The sequence below is a fragment of the Numenius arquata genome, chromosome 12 (assembly GCF_964106895.1).
Source record: "Numenius arquata chromosome 12, bNumArq3.hap1.1, whole genome shotgun sequence".
Taxonomy (NCBI): Eukaryota; Metazoa; Chordata; class Aves; order Charadriiformes; family Scolopacidae; genus Numenius; species Numenius arquata.
This window is the reverse complement of record NC_133587.1, coordinates 22,999,263-23,016,471: the sequence shown is the minus strand read 5'-3', so window position 1 is coordinate 23,016,471 and position 17,209 is coordinate 22,999,263. Positions and strand designations below refer to the sequence as shown.

The 17,209-nt window shown below is 40.5% G+C and overlaps 1 protein-coding gene across 1 annotated transcript in view; it reads left to right on the top strand.

The window, feature by feature from the left end:
• CUBN (cubilin) overlaps positions 1–17,209 on the top strand; it is a 148,944-nt gene that overhangs the window by 66,015 nt on the left and 65,720 nt on the right. The window contains exons 29-32 of the mRNA XM_074156956.1: positions 3,463–3,644; positions 8,513–8,687; positions 10,314–10,495; positions 16,523–16,679. Coding sequence (XP_074013057.1) covers positions 3,463–3,644; positions 8,513–8,687; positions 10,314–10,495; positions 16,523–16,679 — 696 coding nt within the window. The remainder of the gene's footprint in view (positions 1–3,462; positions 3,645–8,512; positions 8,688–10,313; positions 10,496–16,522; positions 16,680–17,209) is intronic.

Genomic DNA, 17,209 nt, shown 5'->3' with positions numbered 1-17,209 from the left:
GGCTTGTATCTGTGATCCAGTCAAAGAAAGGGATAATGCTACAAGAATTTTGTGGCTAATGAAAATGGGGCAGACGCTGAATAAATCAGGGATGAAATTCTAAATCCACCTTTTAAAAATGTTCAAGACAAAAAGTTTGTGAATAGTAAGGACCCATAGTGTTCCAGGAACTGAAATATAAGCTGCAAAGTTAGTGAATCAAAGTTTGCTTCTCATTTTGAAACAGTATTTCTAGGCATTTTCTTTTTATTTTTAATTTTTAAATTCCAAGGATGGGCAAATCTTTCACAGACAATGTTTCTAAGCATTTAAAAAAGTTTTTCTATCATTATTTGAGTTTTCCTCATTTTAGTGTTCCACAGATGTAGCAAGTGAATTTAAATGCAGGAACATTTGTTTTAATCTCCTAAGTGTTTCTGTAAATATTTTTTTAAACTCAGCTAGGATCTGTATTTTCAAAAAAGCACAACAGAACTGATTCATACTTCATCCACATAAGAGCAGAAATGTAATATATAGGCTTTCTGCCAGTTGCCAGGGAGTTCAGAGATTATGTTTTTCTGCTCCGATGTTGAGGTTTGTGCTTGCTTATGCACATCACTCAAAATAGTTCAGGTGTGAAGTTCACATATTTGCAAATATCAGTGAGTCCTTTTTTTCAGCTACTAGTCAGGGAATACTTAGGCAGAAACTCAAGACATTTCCTATCTGTTTGCAAACAGTTAATAAAGGATTGGTAACATGAGTTCAGCACATTCATTATAAGACATGAACCATAGAGATCTGAACTTTACCTCTGTTTTACTGGAGCACTTAAGAAGAATCACTTCTCTTTTAACAAAAAGCCTTTTCTGGGAATATTTGTAGTTGGAAGAAAAGAAATGGTACATTAGCCACAGTTTGACGTTTTTATTCCTGGGCTTCACACACCTCATCCAGAGAATATCCATTGAGCTCAGAAAAAATATAAGCCACTCTGGAGATGGAGCGTGAGTAATCTGAATGCTACCTGCAAGGGCTGCAGAGAGAGAAAGGTCTGTGCCTCAAAGCACAGCACACAAGCTTTCCACTCATCTGAGCCATTTCGGGTTTAAATAAAAAAACATGTCTTTGTGGCTATCAGGAAACTCTTAGTAGGAGAAGCTGAGTCATAACTGCCTGTTTAGTTTTAAAATGTTCCCAGCTTTCTTCAGGCTGAGATAAATAGCAGTTGGCTTTGTTCTCGCCTGCTGAAACTCCCCTGTCTCCCCGTTCCCACCCCCTCAAGAGCCGAGCCATCAAGTCTGTTTGTTGAGAAATCTTTTCTGTTTCCCAAGCTGGCTCCCAAGAGGCGGCTTTCCCCTCCTGAAGTCTGTCCTCAGCGGCCGTGTCATTCCTGCTGCTGATGGAAAAGAGAGTAACTCACCCTGCGGGTTCAGCTGTAGGGCTCCCCCTCCTGCACACACCTTTTTTTCTCCTGTTGTAAAAACCCAATGACCTGGTTTCCTTTGAGGAAAATTAGTCTATCTTCTGATGGCACTGGGAAAAAAAATAAAAGTATGGGATGGTGGGTTACACTGATGCTTTCTTCCTCCCTGTCTCTCTGCTCAAATGTTCATGGATGTCAAAGTTTCAGGGGCTTAACATCCACCCTCTGGTGCTGGCAGCCCTAGGGGAAGTAAGTGCACTGTCTTTTCCTGTTTCTCTCCAGAGGAACTGAAGGCAGGATTGGTTTCAAATACACTTTAAAAGCATCTTTTACTCCTTGATCGAAACATTCGGTAGTTTGACAATGCTGCTTTGTGGCTGCAGGGCAAACCACCTCAGGGTTATGGAGCATCTTGTGCAGCAAGGTGGGGAAAAAGGGAGATGGAAGCCCTTGCCACTTCACCTCAGTTACCTAAAGGCTTCCCTGGGTTATAGCTAACTATTGTACAATAGTGGGAATTCTTGTGTTTAAAAGGTTGTTTTCCATTGAGTACTGGGTGGTGGACTAACAGAGATCTGTGTTACACTGCTGGCATGGCTGCAGTCTTCCTCACATCTGCATTTAGATGGTTCTTTTTTAGTTGGAAATAGCTGCTTCTTTCTTTGCTCTCTTTCAGACCTGCTGCTCTTTCCTCTCATAGACTTGTATTTTGCAGTCCTGGAAATCCTAGAGTCAACTGTAGCAAAGCCAAACTCAAGTTTCCAGTGAGAAGCTGAAAGACCCCATGGTAGAGATGATGGCAAATGTTTCTGGGGCTTAGCAGCCACCCTTCAATAACCACAAGTTTGTCACAGTAGGTGTTGAGGAAAGTGTTTGCATTTAATTGAAGATCTTGATTTATAGCTTCCTGTAGAAAAAAAAAAAAGCATTAAGCAGAGCAAAAGATACCTTGTTCAAGTTGCAAATTTTGCATAGACTTAATAGAGATTAGGGGAGTTTTACATATCTGTGTGGATTAGTTGAGCAGGTCAGAGGAGCAGTTTATTTCTTTCTATTATGTAAAGTACCTCCTATAACTAAAAGGTAGGGTGGTTGTCCTTCGCACCCTGCTGGCACCTGCACCTGGGGACTGGGTGAGGGAGAGCATCATCCAGGGAACTCAACAAAAGGAGACAAGCACAGCGGTTGACATGTCTCCATAAAGCAATGATAAAACTGCAGTTTGGGTGTTCAGCTGCTTTGTGCAGTCAAATCAGGGCCTGCGTTTCATCCATTGTTTGGCATCTTCTTTCTTTTTTTGTTTGTTTTTTTTTTTTTAAATCTAGCTCATAATATGTGAGAACTTTATCACCCCATGGGCTGGGGAGTAAGGTTAAGACAATAATTTCTTATCTGAAAAGAAAATACATGACTTTTCAAACATGACGTGTGTTACAATTGCACAGCTACAATTCAATAAAAAAGAACATTAAACTCACCAAGTGTCAGAAAGCCAGTTTATCCACTGTGACTTGGCAGCTTGTAATCATGCTCAATGGGCTGAGGGAAATTGCATTGTCTTTGATTTTATGATTTCTAAAGCTGTGGGAAATGGTATTTTTACAACAATAGGAAGCCCTCCCCAACAATAGGAAGCCCTCCCCGTGATAATGTAGTTTGTGTATTAGTTGAGATCAGTTACAGCTGAGGATGGATCTGATTCAGTTTTCCAGAACTGTTCAAAGTTAGAGGCCGATACAAAAATATTTTCTTTTTTTTTTTGTTTTTTTGCTCTGTCTCTCAGTTTCTTCAACTGTCAAAGCAGATGCTGAGGTACAGTAAGAAAAATGCCAAGACAGGAGGTGAAGTTCTTACTGCACAGGCAGTGTCAGCAGGTCCAGCCTGCAGTTCCCGAGTTTCTCTTCCCTGCTAGACCTCGGCTCCCTGTGATAGAGCAGACCCTCAAAAAACAGTATATGTGCATGAAATGAGTGCTAATGCCTGTCCTCGTTGCAGAGCTGTTGGTGAGCTTTTCCAGAGCCCCTCACTGATGGGCTGCTTTGCTGTCTTGTCAGGTTGTGGAGGAGAACTCTCTGGCCCTTCTGGTTCATTTCACAGCCCTGGCTACCCCAACAGATACCCAAACAACCGGGAATGCATCTGGTACATTCACACAGCACCTGGTAGCAGCATTCAACTCACCATTCAGGAATTCAACATTGAATATCACCCAAACTGCAACTCCGATGTTTTGGAGGTAAGGGCATTAAATTTACTCCTCAAAAATACATAAATCACATGCTTTTCTGTCTGGATCAGATAATCCCAAGAACTGCAGGAGAAGAGCAAACAATTCTACTGCAGTTTCCTATTTCTCCTGTGCTTACAGTTACGTTCCATAGATGTTGTCACAGAAGCCACAATGCTCTTATTATTTTTTGCTTTTATGCCTTTAGTGTCTGTATACATTAATTATGATGCTGGGCGCTGTACACTTTCTAGCAAGAGACAAAACCGCTTTGAAAGCCTCAGTCTTAAAAAGTCCATCTTTTACAAAGAACTAAGTGTACTGTACCATGGAGGTAAAATTTCCTGGTGTAAAGGAAGATAATGAATCACTGGGGGGATAACTAAAGTGAGACCTTGTGTAGGACCTTCCAAGGAAGTGGGGAGGTTTATAACCCTGAGTGCTGAAAACTATGAAAAATCTTTGTACTCAGAAAAAAGAATAAAAGAAGAAGTAGTGTCCTAATCAGCTTAGGGTGTTGGAACAAAAAGGAAAGGGACCTCTCTAAGGGTTTGCTGATGTTTAAGAGACCCCTAAGACTGAATGGTCCTGTTATATATGACGTCTTTGTGCTTATGTTGGGAAGCGGCCATGTGACCAGTCCCAGCTAGCAGATTTGAATACAACTCCAGTGCAGGAAGAAGGGATAGGAAATAATTTCAGAAAGAAATTCTTTAGAAGTATAGACTTTTTAGTTTGCTCTCACTAGAGACATTTGAGATCACTAATGGAGGTACAGTTGTTGGGTCTTTTGATGTTAATAGATAGATGGCATTTGAATGTCTTTGTAGTGAACCCAAAAGACTGATTAAGGGATCTTGTACCATTCAACTGGGGCCTTTCTCCTCCTCTTCTCCTGGGTAATGTGTTGTGTGACCAGCGTACAGCTATACAGCTTTCTGTCCAGCAGCTACACATACTGCTGCCTATTCTTACCTTTGTAGCTTTCATTTCTCCAGCCTGTGGTCCTTAGTGCACACTCATCAGCAATATTGCTGGAAGACTTAACCCACATCCCAAAGCAGGTCCTAAATATACAGTTGCCAGATAGATGATTGCTCAGCATTTGTAGGAGTAGAAGAGATGTATAACTTAACTCCAGCTCTCTGGCCCTGAAACAGGCTTCCCTAGCTCAGCAATGAAATGGATGTCTTGACCAAATGGACGCTGTGCTTTGAGTATCCTATTGGCTTTGGGACTTCCGTAGGATCTGAGTGTAAGGAAGTTGTTCCATGAATTCTCCACCAATAGCGTTGGCAAGTATGACTGCATGTCACATTGCTGACACCAGTGCCTGTGAGTAGGTCACCTGTTGTTGGCTGGTTTGGGTATTGATGAAGTCTGTTGTATTGCAGCTTCATTGTTGTTTGTGCCTAAAATGACTAGATTAAAGCTAATCTGACTATAAGCTTCAGTTATGCCTTTGTTGCCTGGAAGAATCCATTAAACAGCTACGAAATCTAAGTCTGTTGAGGTTGACAACACAGCTCTGCACCCTGCTGTCCCTCCCTGTCCCATTAACTCTCTCTACTCTCTGAAATAATTCCTCGGTAATCACAAAACTTGCTCACCTGGATGCATCTAGCTTTTGCTTAGAAACACCCTCACCCCTTCAACCTGGCAGAGAATTGTAAGGAAATTCTAAGAGATCTTTCCCATCACAGCACCTTTGCTGCTAACTTCATGTTTATACCATACTTTCTTGAATATTTCTACCTTGCACATTTTTCTGAAGCATATTTGTTCTTATAAAATGCAGCAACTGCCTCCCTTCCCTTTTCCTTTGACAGTGCCTCCTAAACACGCTGTCCCTTCCCTGTCAGTATCCCAGTACTGCCATACGTTTCATCAAGACTGTGCAATAATAGTTCTGTAAAAATAAATTTCTTCCTCTGGCTTTTGCGTGCTCAAGTGTTTGACACATTCTCCTTTAATCCCCCTCCTTGTTTCTTTCATGACACTGTTGCGCTCTGTCTTTCTCTCTTCCCCATCAGATTCCACTCCTTTCACGAAGGAATTGTTCTTAAAGATGTTTTCTAGAAACGTTTCATGGAAATAGAAGCCATCATTTTGGACACAAAGACAGAGCTACAAATATTTTTTAAATTGCTTTTATAGAAAATACATACATAGAGAAAAATGACTGTGTCTGCTTTGTTAAATTATGACATCTCTTTAACACGGACCAGATTTTTGTAAACTATAAATATATGCTGCCACAGCAATGTGTAGCTCTGAGCTGAAAAGAAAGGAACCCTATTAATCTATTGCACTTCTAAGTCTTTATTAGATGTTCTGGTCTTCTCATTTAAATATAAAGAAACATCAAGTATTACTATAATTCTTAATTCTCTGTCGAAGCCAGGCTCTCTCTTTGCTGGCAGCTATATCTGAACAGGGATCAGTTTTATTCCCAGAAAATCTGTGTCATGAGGGTGACCAACCACATAAAAACAGCTTTCTGTTGCTCATAACTCTGGAATGCTGACTGTTAACAATAAATGGAGCTAACGGGGCAGAAGCAAATGATAAGAACAGATTAAAACCATGGGCTTTATGGCAGTGTCCTGCATCCCCGCTATGCCATCCAACATCATTTTATCTCTGGATCAGGTGGTCTGATCAGATTAAATGTTTTTAATTTTATTTTTGTCTGTTTGCAGCTCAGACATCCTGTGACTCTTTGTGAACCACACCCTGGAATTCATTCTTTCCATCCATTCTCTTTTCCCTCTTCTTTTTTCATGTGGTAACTATTGGTTTTCCTCTTTGTAGCCAAAAGTGACATTTTATTGTTTTTTGTCATGGAAACGCTCTTACTTGTTTTTGTTCCAGCCCTTGTGAAAGCATCTGATTAATTGAACTGGCATAAAGGAGAAAAGAAAATACACTCCTAACTATAAAGAGCGTGACTTTGACTGTGCTTTTTATTTTGAAACTGCAGAAGGCCGTTGCCAAACAGTTAACAATGTAAAGGAGACCCACAAACCTCAGATTTCGATCAATAGTTCTTCCCCATCCTTAATTCTCTTCCAACAGATCAACTATAAGTGTGCAGCTTGGGCCAAGTTCATTTCTGAGGTAATACCACAGAAATCAGCAGGGTTTATGTCAGAGCTGGGTTTGGTCTCCTTGCCCGTGGTGTGCAGATGGCCCTAGGGAGCACCAGGGATGATGTGAGAGGCTGGTCCATGGTGCTTATTAGATGCATATTAGAAACTCGTGCTGTTTCCTCTGCCACATAACGTCTCTAGGCTGGTTTAGATGATTAAGAGCATGTGTTCCTGCTAGATCTCATGCTGTGGCTCTGACTCAGGCAGTACACCACAAACACATTTTAAAACTCACATTTTGAACAGACTTCTGACAAATGCAGCTGTCCTTGGGCCTCACAAGCAGCCAAGCAGTAAGATTTTTCTGAAGACACTGAGCTTCCAGTGGACAAACAGGCTTCTTCCCCAGCCTGTGACTGCTTCATTACAGATTCTTAATCTGAGCTGTGATTTCATCCATTCTGACTTCTCTTGAATGCCTTGAGACGATTGATTGGACAGAGGAACCATTATCCATTCAAGTCATGCAGCCTCCCTGCAGAATGCAAAAAAGTGCTGTCTCAGTCAAAATTAAAATGTTTAAGCTATTAAGCCTGTGTAATCAGCCACTAAAACAAAATACAGTTTTCTGAACATCTAACAGACTATGACGTTTATAAAAAAAAATTAATTCCTTTTTTCTTCTGGGGATACAAGCTTCAGCTTCTGAGGTCTCACATTACCCTCGAGTCACTGAATATTTTTTCCACTTGAAAAAAGTAATAAATCTTTCCCTTATACCTCTAGCAGCAAAGCAGTGTCAGACACGGTGAGCAGTTAGTGAGCGTACGATCAATCAAATTATGTAGCAATGCACTATAGTTGGCCCTGGAGGTGGTGGGACTAGCCCAGCTATTTGTAAGACTTGCTCAGATATTTAGCTTGGACAGAACCCAGACTCCTTCTGAGGTTAAAAAGTATCTGGCAGAGCTTATTAAAATATTGAGTTTCCCCTCATCTAGAAGGGATCAGAGACAAAAGGGCCATATAGTAGGCTGGTTCTTAAAGTACTGCCACTTTCTGAGAGAGATTAATGGATTGCTTATTTTGACCTTTTTGATGTTTACCAGACTAATAAAATATTGGAGCAGATTTGAGATGCTACTGGTGGGAAAATCCTGGTGGGATTTGTTGCCTTGGCTTCCTATCCCCTGGCTTTGTTGTTAGAATTTGCCATTCTCTAGTTTAGTTTTAGGATTTATACATAATGTACACTGATACAATGAGAATCTGTCTATCGCTAGTTCAGTTGCTGAAAGACAATAGCACACTCTCTGAGTGGGAAATAATTAATCTTAAAAGTCAAAACCTGTCTTCTGTGAAAAATATGTATGATATATATCCTTGTTGCGGAAGAGTATTATTAAAATGTAGTTTACTTGACCAAAATCCCATGGTTGGGATGTTGATTCTGCCATCGAAGTCAATAAAATTGCAATGATTTTAGTTTTATCAGAAAGAGCGAGGAAATCTAGCCCAAATTTAAAAAGTCCCCAAAGCACAAAATTCTTATTTATTGCAAGGCTGTTTTGAAATCATCTAGAATTTCATCTTTGCGCCAGGTGGTTCAGATACCAATAAATCTGCAGAGATAATGACTCTATTAGCTACCTTACATTTCAAAATGTGGAATCACTTTCAATACTTACAGATATTTTTTTTTTCTCCTAGCTAAACAGCTCTCATGTATTCTGTGTGGCAGACAGTCTCTTTGGAAAACATTGACAGTGTTTCTTCCATTTCTAGGTCTACGGTGGCCCCGATTTCCTCTCTCCTAGACTAGCCCAGCTGTGTGTTTCAAGATCAGCACAGAACCCACTGCGAGTCTCTACTACCGGCAATTCAGCCGTTGTCCGTTTCAAGACAGACGCGGCAGTGACAGGGAAAGGTTTTAATGCCTCCTGGCAAGAAAATCTGGGTGGTGAGTATACTGATTAATATCAGGAAGAAATCAGGAATTGCATGGTGGATCAGCCATGCAAGCATTTGAAGCAGTCAAACAGCACAGAACAGAAAACTGAAGGAGGATTTAGGTGTTGCTGGATTTGGTAACGCCAAGAGATGCTGAAAAACACACGGAGGAAAAAATTGTCTAACTAGCTAAAATCTAGGCCTATTTATGTATTTTGTAACAGTCTACCTTGCTGGAGTTTCTTCTCCACATAATAAATCAAGACATCTCTGTAATCAGAAAAGAACTTTTGCATGCTAGCAGTTCTCCCCACCCGCTCACCCACACAGGGTCCTTCATTAGCTGAATGATGCTGTGGGTTTTAAACTGTAAAGTGAAAAAATATCTGAGAACGTGGCTTAACTTGGAGAACTCAGCGGACTCCAAAAATATTTGGAGTGATTAGTAAATACTTGAACTCTAAAAGGTTCATCCATCCCCCATGTGATTATTTGTTCAAAAGCTTACTGGTAATCAGTAAAAGAAGAGACATGCTTAAAAGACCCAACCACATGTCTCTACATGGGAGTTCTTATGAAAAGGCCAATTATCGGAAAGTAGTTGCAACGAAAAGTGGGGAGAGGCAGATTTTAATTCTTGCAGTTTTACTTGATTAAGCACACTGATTCATTAGTTTGTCAAGGTTTATACTTATCCATTTTCTTAAGTTTTATGAGAAAGGCACAGATTTTTTTTTAATAAAAGAAGTTTACAATAGTCCTTTGAATTGACCTCCTTTTGAGATGGCAGTTTATTTTTTCTACTTAGGACCCCTGAGGCTTTCTCATTCCTTTACAGCATCTTGCCTGTTGTAATCCAACCCCCCTCTAGCCTCTAAGATACCTGGTCACCCGAATGCAATAACAGTATAGTTTTTATCCTTGCAGTGGGCTGCCTCCATCTACAGCATTTCCACTGTGTTTTTCTCACCCTCCTCTGTCCCTTTACAACATATAAAAGTCCATTTGTTAGTGTTAGTCCTATTGAAAGCCCTGGCACTTCCCACACAGGATCCATCATTCCAGGCTATTTAGATATTCCTGAGCACTGGAGATCTTCTGGTCAGAAATACCTTACGGTGGAGTCCTCAGGAAGCCCTCAGCTGCAAGTAGAAACTTGAGGCTTGCAATTGTTGTGCTGTTCGTGGGGAAGGTAGAGCTCCTAGCAGTCTTGATATTTTCAGAAATGGTTTTCTCACCCCTGTGCTGAGTTGGGTCTAGTTGCTGCTTTCTCAGTATGCTAACTCTGCAGCATTCATATGAACGATATTTTTGGTTGCTTTTACAATACCTAGGATAGAGGAATACCAGTACTAACGCTTCAGCCTTTACAACAGCTACTACCAGCCTGGGTCTAGAAAGAAACATCGCAAGGATTGTATATTCACCAATAATGATAATGTTATACTTTTCTGATAGTAGTTTCCACTGATTTCTGTTGCGGACAGGACACTTCAACAGTTGGAGTATTCATCTTACAAAAGTTTAATATAGAAAATATAAAGATAGAGGTTTTCTTCCCTTAGTTTAAAAATAGAGGTGGAATCTCACTGAGTGTTAAAGAGCTTCTGATTAAAACTGATTATGTCTTTTTCAGGCTGTGGTGGTATTTTCCAAGCTACCAGTGGGGAAATCCATTCTCCAAACTATCCTCAGCCTTATAATAACAACACAGATTGTTCTTGGGTTATCCAAGTTGACTACAGCCACAGAGTCCTATTGAACTTCACGGATTTTGACGTTGAAAATCACCACTCGTGTAACTATGACAATGTTGCAGTAAGTAACAATAGAAATTTCAAAAATTTCCTTATTGGGTCTGATGAAATGCTTGCAAAAGAGGAAGCTTACTGTGCAACCTAGGCTGCAGTTGGTTTCAGACTGGTAGTTGCATAGTCGTATTTATTCACTGATGAACTAAGGCTTCAATTTACAGCTAAATAGTTATGGTCTAGTTCCCTTTGCTTCACCAACGAAACAGGCTTCACAAATGTATTCCTGCATTCTTCCAGGTTCCCGCTTATATCCGGAAGGATCTTTTCCTGCAAGCACTGCATGCTGCATCCTGGCACCACACTTTTCCTTTTGGTGGTGTGAGTTGCAGTTAGGACTGCAGGAATAACCTCATACATAGATGGCTGTTATTATGACACCCTTGACCATTTATAGCGCCATTTGCCACAGCTTACTGCAAGCCATAGGATGGGCTGCCTACATATAGAATAGATCACCCACACTCTGTTACAAACTCAGGAGAGACTGAGGTCTACATCCAGAAGGAATTCTGACTGGCCAGTTTTCTTTATGCATGCACTGTGTGTTCAGGTGCTCCTCAGCTCTCTGTCTAATTGCTTCATTAGAGCTGCTGCTCCCTTAAAAGCTTCACACTGCCGTTTGTTTGTGAACTTTTGTTGATGTCACAGAAATGCAAGTTGCTGCTCAATCAGTGCATGACAACGAAGAACGCTCCACGTCTCCACTGGGCCTTTTGGGAACAGGGACATGAAATCCTGACCTCTGATGTCAGGTTGCACTTCACTCAGCACAAAGGCATGTGTGATCCGTACCAGCCAGATAAAGTACAGCGGCTGTAGCCCCAAATTCAGCTTTTCTCTCCTTGATAAACTGTCATTCACAGAGAACTTAATTTGGCAGGAGCAGAGACTCTTTTGAAAACAGCATCAGTTTTAACAGCATTGCCTCGTAGACCTTTTTTGTACTGAACCAGAAAAAAAGAAAACATGTCCCCCTTTCGCTGAGCAGAACTGAACATTTCATTTGGCCACAAAATGTCTTTGTACAGCGACTGTTAATTTTTTTTTCTCGTTCTGAAGCATAGGGAAATATGGTTATATCTTTTTATTTAAAACTACAACAGGGGAATCACTGAAAGGGAAAATCTCTTGGAAAATTTTCCAAGGCTTCTGTGATATCACACAGGAGTAGAAAATGAGATTGCCTGACAGAAACTCGGGCCATCTGAAACAGAAGTACTGGTAAGAAAAAAAAAAGGCAAAAAAATATTCACAAATTAAGGGCTAAATTCTGAAAAGACCTGATATACAAGTTTCTCTTTTAAACCTGATGCCAACGGATGTATGTACATATCTAAACGCTTTGTAGATTACTCAGCTCCATGAGCTCCTTGCAGTTACAGGCACAACTCCCATCACCTTTACCGGCCAGATTTGGGCACTGGGGTTTTAGTCATGGAAAGGCACCGGTTCTTCAGCTGGCAGAGGAGAAGGCTGTGGCAGAGATCATTGCATGAACAGAGTTTGCAGACCATTGCAGTGCGGTGACACTCCTTTTCCTCTATTGCCAGATGAGTTTCTGTTGTTTGCTTCTGCTTTTTGGGTTTTTGGGAGTGGTGGAGGAGGAAGTTGCCCACCCGCCCCAGCTGTGCAACCACAACTGAAGCAGCAATGTGAGCAGGGAGGGAGATTTAAATTTAATGCAGGCATCAGTCACTGCTCACCAAGGAGAGGGTGGTTTGAAAATGGATGAGGGAGAATGCTGATTTGAAGCCAAGAGATAACGAAGGGCTCTGAGGCTCTGGTCTATGAGGTAGAGAAGAGCTTTTCAGTTCTAATGTAAAGAGAGTAGCAGGGCAAGAAAGGAATGGATGGGGTTTCTTTCTCTTCCTGGTGTGTCAATAAACAGAAAATCGCTTGTTACCAACACCTGGATGTGATTTGTGTTCATCTCATTCCAAGGCTTGCTATATGCCTCACATGGTAATAGAACAGGGTGAGGGGAGAGAGAGCGCCTGGAAATATATAAGTAGATGTCTGACTGTGAACGGTTTAGGAATTGCATTCCAAAAGCTGAGTAAAATGGAAAATATGGACAGCTAAGGAAGCTGGTGGGTTGTTTTTCCCTCTCTAATATAGAAACAACTACTGTGTATGAGTAACACAGTGGTTCCACCCTTTTCTATTTCTTAAATTTTTACTTATCTTTATGGATTTTATTTGCTCTGTGAGTTCTCTTGAGGCTCCCCCTCCACCCTTGAGGTTTTTTTCCTTCATCATTCCTTCATCATTTTCCTTCATCGTTCCCCTTCTAGAACCAGCCATTCGTCCCTGCACTATGACTCAAGATTTTTTTTGTTTGTTTTTTAAATATTTCTACCGTAAATTCTTTTCTATGGGGAACACATGCAAATGTGTTGGATTTTTTTTCCTGTAATGTTTTCCATTGCAAATTTGTTATGTGGGCAAAATGGAGGGAGGGAAAACACTCATTTCTACTGCTTCTTGGCTATGCTGCAACTCCAAAAAGCCCAGTGCCTTTTTAAATTCTATTCACTGATTTCACATGTGAATCTGAGCACATATCTATGTTCAGCCAAATGGGTTCTAAGCCCATAACGGTAACTCACGGTGTAACTGCTCTGAGCTCCCTCTAGAGTCAATGGATGCAGTGCACAGAGAGCAGCCCAGGCCACCAAAACGCACATTCTTCAGTCACTTAGCTGCCAAAATGCAGTTGATTACTCAGTTTCTGTGCCTCCGTTCTGTAACTTACCTGTTCTCAGAACAGATGAACATTTCATCTGCTAAATGAGGATGTACATAGCCTTTACTTCTTCTGATCTCAAATATAACTTGGTTATATTCTGTAGAAAGCATAAGATCTTTGAGAAGACTTTTTGCTGTTACTCTCACCATACGTAAAGAATAAATTTTTCATTTCTCTTTGCGTATCAGCCTATTTCTATCTGGACACTGTGTCTTACAGCAAACAAATTTGTTTCTTTGAAGGAAAATAGAGGGAAATAAATAGTGAATTCACTAATTCCTGTATTCTTTGTCCATGTGCTTAGCCAGTATTGTATCTGGCGCTACACCAGGAGTGCAGGTTAGCAAGTTTCAAGTATTTGGAGATTTGAAGAGGATGTGGCTCGGAAGGCAGTGCTTGTAGCACAAGGCATTGAAAAGGGGAGGGAGAAGTATTTTGTTCTAAGTGGCTTTGATTAAGTAAATGTTATTTTTCTTTCCTGTTACAATATAACAAGTAGTACACAGAAATGTAGAAATGTAAGCCTTTGGGAGCTAGAGAGGAGGTAGGACTTTATTTATTTCGGGTGCTGGGAGAGAGGATCTTCTAAGAGAGGACAGATAGAAATATGTAGAGTTTTTACAGCTCAGAAGATAAAAAGATATCTTCCTTTTGTCATGTGCTTTTAATGCAGGACACAATTGATCAAGAAGGCAATGAGTCACACAGTTATGTTCATAGTGGAAGGGGAAGACGAGCAAATTGCTGCTATGCACAGTGCAAATGAAGACTTGACTTTTAAGTACACAGATGCATCGTTTTCCTTTACTCATGCAGTCACAGAAATGCATTTCTCAGATGTTTTCAAAATAACTTTAAGACGCTGCAGAGAGACACAACTCTTTCCTGAACTAGTGTGTGAATATTGTGGTTTCTGATCTAGATTCAAGAACTGAAATCCTCCCTATAAAATAGTTTAAGTTAATAAATAGCAGGTGAACAAAAATGATGCAGCCCTACAATATCCATGTGTTACTGTTCCTGCTTAACTTGTAGCTGCCATAACCCCTAAGAATTGCTGCTGTATCTCACTAATACTTATGCTTATGCTTTAATCAGATTTTTAGTAGGTGTAAGGGCCAGGAATCATTTCTGGGTTTCTGAAACCGGAGACAAGAGCTTCAAGCAAGCTGCCCAGAAACAGCAAATACACTTGATTTAGAAAACATTCCTCTGACTTCATGCTCTTCTCCCAGTATTACCACAGAAAGACTTCTTTATTCCAGAAAGATCTTGGAATGAAATGCCTGCTTAGTCTCTTACGTTACTCATCCTTAATATCTTCCTGAGTAAGAAAGCTCAACTACTAGAGCCTCACAACAGTCCATGTGTCAGTGGTCAGATCCTCAGCTGCGCAGAGTGGCACAGATCCACCAAAGCCAGCAGTTTATGAGAACTGTAGTCAGGCCCTCTCTCTACGCCCTGTCAATGCAATGCTTATTCTCAGTTCTAGCATTCAGATAAGATCCTCCCACTACTGTCTAGGGAAAGCCAGTACCTTAATTCCTAAGAGTTATTTTGTTAGTCATTCTTTTTTTCAAATTCCATGGTTTGTGGTTTTTAACTCCAGGCAGTCTGATTTATATGCAGAATATAAGTGCGGAGGAAGAATAAACACTACAAACTGTGTATTAAAGGGCTGATTGTGGCAGGATGCCAAGAGAGAAGAAAAGGTTGAATGGCTGGATATTTTGGGTCTCTTTACAGGTACTCATTTTGGCAGACATGGCAGTACACTTAATACTCTGTTCCAAGGTCCCACAGAGCTAGCTAGGGTTATGTGCCCAAGGAGAAATGCTTAATTCATGAATACAACATTGGCTATGTAGGGTATGCCAGTGGATTAAGCAGGTGTTTTGTCCTTTGTTTCTCAGATCCAAGGTTTATTTGAGACAGGTCAGCTTTCTCTCAGCTACTGTTTTTATATATTTTTTTTTACTAATACGCTCAACGGCCTTTGAATACTGGAGGCAGAAACATTGCATTGTGTTGTACAGCCAAGTCAGAAATTTTTAATTCATTGGTGCTGCGTTGCACAGAGGATGGAATTTGAGATATTTTGAAGTAAAGCAAGACAATTGTAATAAGAAATACATTTATTCTAACGCAATGGCATTATTTTGCTCAAAGTGGGGTTTTATATAGCTTTTAACATTCTAGCACCAGAATATCTTCCAGTCCTCCTATCCATATTTTTCTCCATATATTTCTCCATTTTGCTACAGGAAGCTGAGTCACAGGTTATATTCAGTGACGTGCCTATGGTAATGCAAGATGTTAATGCTGAAACAGGAACTGAATTCAACTCTTGCTGCTGCCCAGTAGCTCAAAGGCTCTTCCTCTGTGGGTCATGCAACTGCACTCATCACTTCTGAAACCAGGCACAAGGGCTCTGAGAGTGGCCCATGGCTCCAAACACAGCAGCAACAAGTCACGTCTGCTGCAGCAGTAGGAAAGATTAGTGGGACACTGGAGACTGGCCATTTTTCCCTTTCCCATACATTCTCTTTCTATAATTTTTATGTCACTTGAGCTAGAAACTCATTGGTTTTAACTTCACTGTCCTTCTCTCTGATTGTGACACAGAGAGGAAGGAAACAAAATTATCAGCTGTAAGGGGGAAAAAAGAGAAGGCAGGCATTTGTGGTGAAATTAAAAGTTAAGTTTTGTAAAACCATCTTTGCTTTCTTCCTCGCTTTTTTTTTTCGCTCTTCTTTCCCCTCTGCTTAAATAACACTTCATGTATATCTGTGTAATTCAGCACTCTAAAGCTATTAGAAAGCACAGATAAACGCACTCTGATCCTTGATGCTACAGTCATAGTTCCCACTGGTGCACTAGTTGCAGGTTAGGGCCGATTGAGAAGTCTTTACTGAGATAAGATGTAGGGTTTAACTGAATAAAAACTACAAGGGGACTCATGTTAGCCATTAAGAGAAAACAACAAATGCATGGGAATATCTGGATTGTTAAAGGAAATTTGCTTCCGTACCAGATACACACAGAGGAAGATGGTTATTGGCATTTGTGTTATAAAGGTTACAGTAGCTTCAGCCTGAAATACATGCGTTTTTTTTGAAATGACCACAGAATTAAGATAGGCCTTGCATAGTTTGTTTGCAGTGCCCATACCAGGGACATATCAAGATCGAAATGTACTAAACATAAGAGGCTGAATGAAATAAAAGTCTTCTCAATAATCCTATTGCAACCAAATACTTCATTTGATCTTTTCATTAACAGATATTTGATGGTGGTAGCAATGAAGCACCACTTCTCAGGAAACTCTGTGGAACACAGCAGCCTCCTCCCATCACTTCCTCCACGAATCTGATGTACATCCGACTGCGCTCTGATACAAGCATCCAGCACCGGGGCTTCAGTGCTCACTTTACTGAAGGTAATTTTGTCACTTACATTAATGCATATTTATCTAATCGCCAGTTTGTTTGTATTAGACACAATCTTTTTAGCACAGCTGATAACAGGAAGTGTTTCTACACACGCAGCATACCAGTGTGTATCTTTAACAGGACTGAAATTTTCCCAATTTATATATTAAAGAATTTAAAAGCTATGGATCATCTTAGATTCTTTGAAGGGGGAGAAAATGTACTTTTTATAGCAAAGCATCTAGCACACGTCAGCTGCCTCTTATTCCTCCTCCCTAGAGGGTTAGCTACCCATAACTGTCCTGAGAAAAATGGGCAACTGACAGTTTCCACAGACCTAGTCACAAAGTAACATTTTATATGTCTATCCATGTGCATGAATCCAAAAAGCTACAAAATAATTCTGTGCGGTGCTGTTGATGGAAGTCCATGGATTCAGGCCTGCAAACCCTGCCAAACATCAACTACCCAATTTGTGGAAGACTAATTGGTATTTTACATGGTTTCCTTTTTAATGAAAAATGACACCAGCTGGGCA